The 6,620-nt window shown below is 36.1% G+C and overlaps 1 protein-coding gene across 1 annotated transcript; it reads right to left on the bottom strand.

Moving 5' to 3' along the window:
- Positions 1 to 2,285: 2,285 nt before the first annotated feature.
- On the bottom strand, positions 2,286 to 6,074 carry LOC136222928 (rop guanine nucleotide exchange factor 1). Its single transcript, XM_066010616.1, has 5 exons — positions 5,467 to 6,074; positions 5,013 to 5,129; positions 4,354 to 4,892; positions 3,027 to 3,380; positions 2,286 to 2,943 (listed from the first exon to the last, which is right to left on the bottom strand). Exons 1-5 carry the CDS (start codon positions 5,741 to 5,743, stop codon positions 2,512 to 2,514), a joined length of 1,719 nt encoding a protein of 572 aa, XP_065866688.1. The 5' UTR covers positions 5,744 to 6,074; the 3' UTR covers positions 2,286 to 2,511.
- Positions 6,075 to 6,620: the final 546 nt, after the last annotated feature.

The following is a 6,620-nucleotide window of genomic DNA, read 5'->3' on the forward strand; positions in this document are numbered from 1 at the left end:
GTCAAACCCGGTTAGGCCTGGCCCAACCCATGAACAGGTCTAGTTATAAATAGCTTCTAAAACATGAATTTCTGTGTAATTTTCCCTTTATTCATTGTACAAACTTATGTGATGTAGACATCAACCAGAATCGTCCTTGAATGCTTGTTCATGAGGTGTTAGCCGATGTCTTTCTACATCACTCATGAGACCCAAGCTAATCATAAGCCATTAAAAAACGCTATATTTACATTCATCGCATCTCAACGAACTTTCAAAAGTATATTACGTATTGTGCGGATCTCAATTTAACTTTCTGAAATCCAAGAGTAATTTATTTCTTTAACTAAAATTATTGTCTTATTTCACTACACATCATTCAATGGAGAGATAGAATAAAACCTCAATAAATACATATCTTTGGGACCGAAAAAACATATTCATTTAACAAGATTATTGATTTATCGACAATTTTTATTGTCAAATTCATATTGTATGTTGTAAAACAAATTGAAAGACAGAAATTCAAGTATTACTTGATCTAGAGATTTTTTTTTTTAATAAAGGCTATTTATTTCGATAGCTTGACTTGGAAATTTAATGTGAAGGCAACAACAATTACAAATTGTTTTACGAATGTATTATCAAAAGAGACATTTCAAGCAATGATCACCTTGAGGATGTTTATTTTATCTTGGATGAAAACAACAATCAATTATATAGGGTTTTTTCTTTTTTTTTAGAAGAAAATAGTTCTTGTATGAGTATTGTTGATTGATTGAAAAGTTTATATATATATATATATATATATATATATATATATATATATATATATATATATATGTGTGAGAAATTTATAATTATTAGTTTATATTTTCGTTGAAAACTCACGAATTTAAATATTTTTATTACTTAATGCATTTTGCGAGGTTGTTATTTTAATTCATTGAACAAGTCTGGAACAAAGAAAATTATTATATAAATGAGATTATTACCATATGATTTTTGTTTTTATACAATAAAATCATCTATGGGTTGTTGTAGTAATGACTTATATTTTAAGGAGTGTCTTTGACTTTGTTACACGTAGGATAATTGTAAATATGTAAATAGTTTATATATATATTGATGAAATTTTGAAATTAGCTTTATTGGCAGTTAAATTGTGTTAAGAAAGATTTTGAAAAATAAACCATGCATGAGCTCGTGACGCTGGACCTGAATCGGTTTTGATCATATGGACCTTAATGACCATGTAATATTTGATCATTCACCATTAGATCTAGGCTTATTAGAATCCGAAGGTGGAGATTCAAAGCATCCCGCGGCTTATATTTAATAAACTTATATCTTATTGAAGCAACAGACATGAGCAAGCCATCAAGTTCTTGGGTGTTGAAGAAATACAGAGAAAATACAGAAATACGAAGAAGCAGAGGATAGAGAGCCTTTTGGGATTCTCTCGAAGATCAGGAGAAGAATGGAGAGTTTTGGAGTTCCAAATACTCAAGTACATAAGACACAAGTGTGATAAATATCCAAGCAAGCAACCTTTCACTTACCAAGGGCAGCTTGGTCATTTCGCAGCTCTTAGGGGCACTTTAGTCATTTCCTCAACAATGGAGCATTGCAGAAGATGTTCACTCTTTGAGTCATGCACCCTACCACACCATAGTATTTACTAAATAAATCAACACATCCATCATAAGGGAATATGATCAATGGCTGAGATCTTGACACTTGTAATTCTGAGATCTTGACACTTGTAATTCCTTAACCTAGACCTTGCTTGCTCATCACACCTAGTTAGCATTTATATAAAAATGTAATAGTTAGACTTTTATCCTTAATGAGAATTTAGTAAAGTTTTTGTGAATTTTACCTCATTCATCTTCTTATATCTAACGGTAAATGACCAAATTCATTTGTTCATTAAAGTTATTAAAGTCCATGACCAAATTCATTTGTTCATTAAAGTTATTAAAGTCCTTGTGAATATTCACGTGTTGCTCCATAGTTTCTAACTTGGAGTGTATAGATTCAGGACTCCCTATAATATAGGAGTTTCAGATTACAATTCGATCTAGCAAAAATCACATTTACAATCCGCAGCATAACCTATCATCTGATAAATTGTTCAATTTACTCTATTATTTCTTACAGATTCTCCTGGAAATTAATTCTAGAGCTACTTGTTGAGTATTGGAGGAATAAATTAAATTGATAAGAACAGTAATTTATATCGCCATAAACAAACAATTATCAGTTGTAACTAATTTTTCACAATATTTCGTAGTCTAGCCTAGTGGAGAAATCACAATTCCAAACTAGAATTCTAAGAAGCTTTTCTTTTACAAACTAGATAATAATCTTTCATCAATTACAACTTGGGAGTTGGAAAATGAACAAAACTTTAGGATATGATCTTTCTATAGCAAAAGAATATACATGGTTGGTTAGATACCAATTCTAACAACTGACCACCAAATTAACCACTATGGGAATCAGATAAAAGATTCTTCAAAACTCAATCTAATCTCTTTCAGGGGCATCTCCAGAGATTCTCCTTGAACTTAGGTTACCAGTGTAGGACCAAACCTTCTCAAATTCTGCTGGGGTGGGTTTCTCTAACTTCTCATCAGATGCTTCTTTACTGTTGTTTTTCTTTAGATACGATGGTGTCCTTCTGGGGCTTCCTGTCACTGGAGTGGATGAATTGAATGTTGGAGTTGCAAATGGAGAGGTGAAGGGGCTTTGTTGGACGGAGAAAGGGCTAGGCGACATTCGCTTTTGGACTGGAAGCCCACCCAAACCACTCCTATTGAAGAGAGACGCTGATTCTGCTGCTGCACATCGTTTCGTCGTATCATCTACATAAAGAACATCATCTATCCTTGCCATAATGTTGAAAGCCAGGCTCTCCATTACTCTTGAATAGCTTTCCAGAATCGATTGCCCAACATCCTGCATAAAAACAGGCTTCTTCACCCACATTTTCACACGGACACGACAATTGTGTTGATAATATTAAGGGTTTGAGCTGATACCTTGTTGTATTGAATCTTGTGCATATCCAGTGATGTCTGCGGAAGACCAGGGAAACGAAGCCTTAGGCTCTGTAAGAGAGTCTCCGCTCGTTCAGCAAGAGAATGATTCTTTTTGGAGTCAGCTACCAGTCCCTTGACCTTGCCACCCCATGATGTTTGCTTAACTTTTGTGTTGTTTATCTGTTTTTTGTGATTCTTCTGGTTCCAAACATGCACTGCTGCCTCAACTCTGTTAGCTATTTCAAGCGTGTGATGCTCTGTCGACAGGTCTAGGCAATCAAGAAGGCATTCTGGTGAGAACTGATCAGCAGTTATGTACCGATAGACGATATCTCCCAGACAAGCTTTTCCATTCTGATAGTGATGCCACCAAAAGAAATCTTAAAACACAGAAGAAACAGTAATAACAATTGTAAACTACAAGATGTTTCCTAACCTTCTTTATTAAATTATCTTCAATTTTTAAATGGACTATTTGGAGAACCCTTTCAATCATTAAAATTTTCATTTATGCATTTTTTAGATTATCATATGACATTTTTCTTTTTCCAGATCCACCATATGTTGTTCAAGTATTTCAGATGACTTGATGTCAACAAATCAAATTGATGAGTACCAAGAATAACTAGCATAAGAATGTGCCTTTACATGTCAATCGATTCAAGAATCAAGAGCAACACATGACATCTTTTACAAGAAAAGGTTTCCACTAATTGTTGTTTGGAAAGCTGTTAGCCACATTACAATGCTTATCAGTTAACTTGACTAGTGTCATCAATGAATATTTCCAATAAAAATATATGTTTTAGCAAGGTTCTACTATACATTGATGATATTTAAACCTTACAGGCTATAATTCGCAAGATTTCTCGTCCAAGTAATATGCACTTCTTTCTAATTGCACTTCTTTCTAATTATATTCTGACACCATACATCAGAGAAGAAGAGACTATAGTGCTAAGTGTTCCATCCATCCTAGCATCTTCACCACTTGTGTCTTTTTTTTTTATTTGTCAAAGAAGCACTTTCCCCTTTCAAGAGGATTAAGTTATTGAGGATTACTAGGATCCTCTGATCCTATGGTGGAGCCAAATTCTTTTCAAGTACTTGCTAGTATTTGCTAATTCTTTATATTGGAGAACATAAATTTGAAGGAACAAAAGAACAATAGCATACTTGTCAATTCAGGGACTAATGCTTCGACAGTCAAATAGGACCATTACCACAAACCTAAATATAAGATAAGATCTTCAAAACTCACATTATACATAAAAGGAGATATTTAGGAGTCATACAGGCATATATTAACAAGAGAAAGAAAACATACCTTAGGTAATGTCTCCAAATAAGCACTAGGTATTTCCATCTCAGCAAGCACACTACTGTTAATTGCCATTGCTGCCTTCAATATCTGGTTTGTACAATCCCTGCATTGCTGCAACCTTTTCCTAGAATCCTCAGACAACCCACTTGGCAGCACTTTAGGACAGGGCAACCACCATTTCTCTTCTTGCCTAATCGAAGGCCTCCCGCTAGAAACACCTGATGCATACACATCACAGTCGCCACCATCAGCCAAAATTATCCCCCGATCAATGTACCAAAACTCTGTCTCAGAAAACCCATCAAGCATACTAATTAACATAGCATCAAGCTTCTTCAGGGCAGGGAGATTCATGTATAAATCAGACCGAGGCCGAGTTGCCATGACTTCATATGTGCCCCCACCAGGGAATTGTTGTAATGAAGGAACAAGCTCAACAATTGAATCACTCACGCATAAGAGCCATTCCATTTCTCTATGCCACATTGATTTCTTTTGTGGTGCCAATGGCTCTAACCTCCACAGCTCACCAAATACAGTTGCTGTCATAAAATAAGAAGATCAGAAATTACAGGTTATAACAATCTTAACAGTATCCAAGTATACTTATAAAGCCTTTTTAAAGAATCGACATTCCTAGAGAGTGAAAATTTTCTACCAACCAGAGAGATTAGTGATGGCATTTGAAATGGCAAGCGCAGTACAGACTCCTTTACCACCTCCAGACATGTCTTCTCCCAAAAGTAGCTTAGCAAATCTCTCTTTCATCATTTCAACCTCTGCAAAAATTCCATAATAATAATATAAAAAATGGATATACTCCTCAAAGAAACACACAATAAGATCTCCAATTTGCAAAATACATTATAATTACCTGTTGACAACAAATATGAAGAACAAATTCACTGAGCACTCAAAAGAAAAATGATTAAAAAAAAAAAAGTTAATCTCTCCCATTTTCTCCACCTAGAAAAAGAAAATTCACAAAAGAAGAAGAAAACACCAAATTGCCTCCGTCATTGGCCTCAAATCTCATCTCACCCGATCCCCACAAAAAAACTAACACTAAAAAAGCAAACAACAAAAGAAAAATGAAATAATGATAAAAATAGGTACCGGATAAATCCGTCTCCCGTTTCTCAGGCTTGACATCCCAAATCAACAAGTCCTTTGCTCCAATTCCAGGAAGCACTACCGGCGTTTGAAAACAGAAAGCAGAGGGCAAAGGAGGACAAGGAGACGAAGTCATTGAGCTAGAAGCACCTTCGCCATCAAACCGCCGACACGAAAAACTACTGCAACTCTCGGACTCACTGACGTCAGCACTCAAACTGTAGCTTCCACACCTCTCACTCTGCTGATCCGATTCGTCATCGGAGGATACACTCCCCATATCTTGAGTGATTCAAGATCCAACTCACAAAGTTACTTTTTCTCCCCAAAAAAAAAACAAAAAGAAGTCTCAGTTTCACATTATTAGTTAAAACATTTCATCGAAATGAAAATTCCGACGATGTGGTGTGGTGGAAGTGGCGGTGTTGAGTTGGAAGAAGTGGAAGTGATGATGATTATCGTGAAAGGGAAAGTACTAATGAGAGGAGAAACAGTAGATAATAAAGGAAAAGCACGCTCACTCTCTCTGTGGTCAGGTTTCCTCACATTCTACTCTTTCTCTCTCTAAAAAATGGTGCTTTATCTAATCTCTTTTTCTCACTCTACAGTAGAGGGTAGAAAGAGAAGACGGCCGTTTGCAACAAGGTTGTCTTCTTTTTCCGTAGGTACAGGGATTAGCACCCGACACGCTCCTCTTTTTTGTGGGCCCCTTTCTGCTTACATAGAGTCTTCTCCTTTTACCCTTTGCCACGTCATGGTTTTACTACTTTGCCACGTGCATTTTGGTTTTAGCGTCATTTATTTGGATGCCGATGGAGGGAGTTGGCGTGTGGGTCTGACGAATTGGTAACGGCCGTTTCATTGGTTGGGATTTTTCGCGGGAGCGGGAGGCTTTATTTTATGTGAGGTGTGCTCCTATTTCCAAGCGTCCATTTTTGGATGCTTGAGCTTTGATGCCTTAAATTAGTCATCATTAATTCATGTTTTTCAGTGCGGACCTTAATTAATGGCTCTTGATTAATTTTTCTTTTTTATTATTATGAAAGATTGTATATTACTAGGGTGTTGTTAAACCCAGCTGTTAGACGAGGTGCCGCGGCCTAATCTCCCGGGCGGACCGGGGGTGGACACCTCATGGCGACGTAAGCGATGATTGG

Source organism: Euphorbia lathyris, chromosome 3, assembly GCF_963576675.1.
Source record: "Euphorbia lathyris chromosome 3, ddEupLath1.1, whole genome shotgun sequence".
Taxonomy (NCBI): Eukaryota; Viridiplantae; Streptophyta; class Magnoliopsida; order Malpighiales; family Euphorbiaceae; genus Euphorbia; species Euphorbia lathyris.

What these genes read in the sequence shown, in the direction of transcription:
- LOC136222928 (XM_066010616.1), bottom strand. Translation starts at nt 5,743, where the DNA reads ATGGGGAGTGTATCCTCCGATGACGAATCGGATCAGCAGAGTGAGAGG. An exon ending in ACGGGAGACGGATTTATCCG is followed by an intron (nt 5,130 to 5,466) that starts GTACCTATTTTT and finishes GAATTTTTGCAG; the next exon opens with AGGTTGAAATGATGAAAGAG. An exon ending in ATTTGGAGACATTACCTAAG is followed by an intron (nt 3,381 to 4,353) that starts GTATGTTTTCTT and finishes CATCACTATCAG; the next exon opens with AATGGAAAAGCTTGTCTGGG.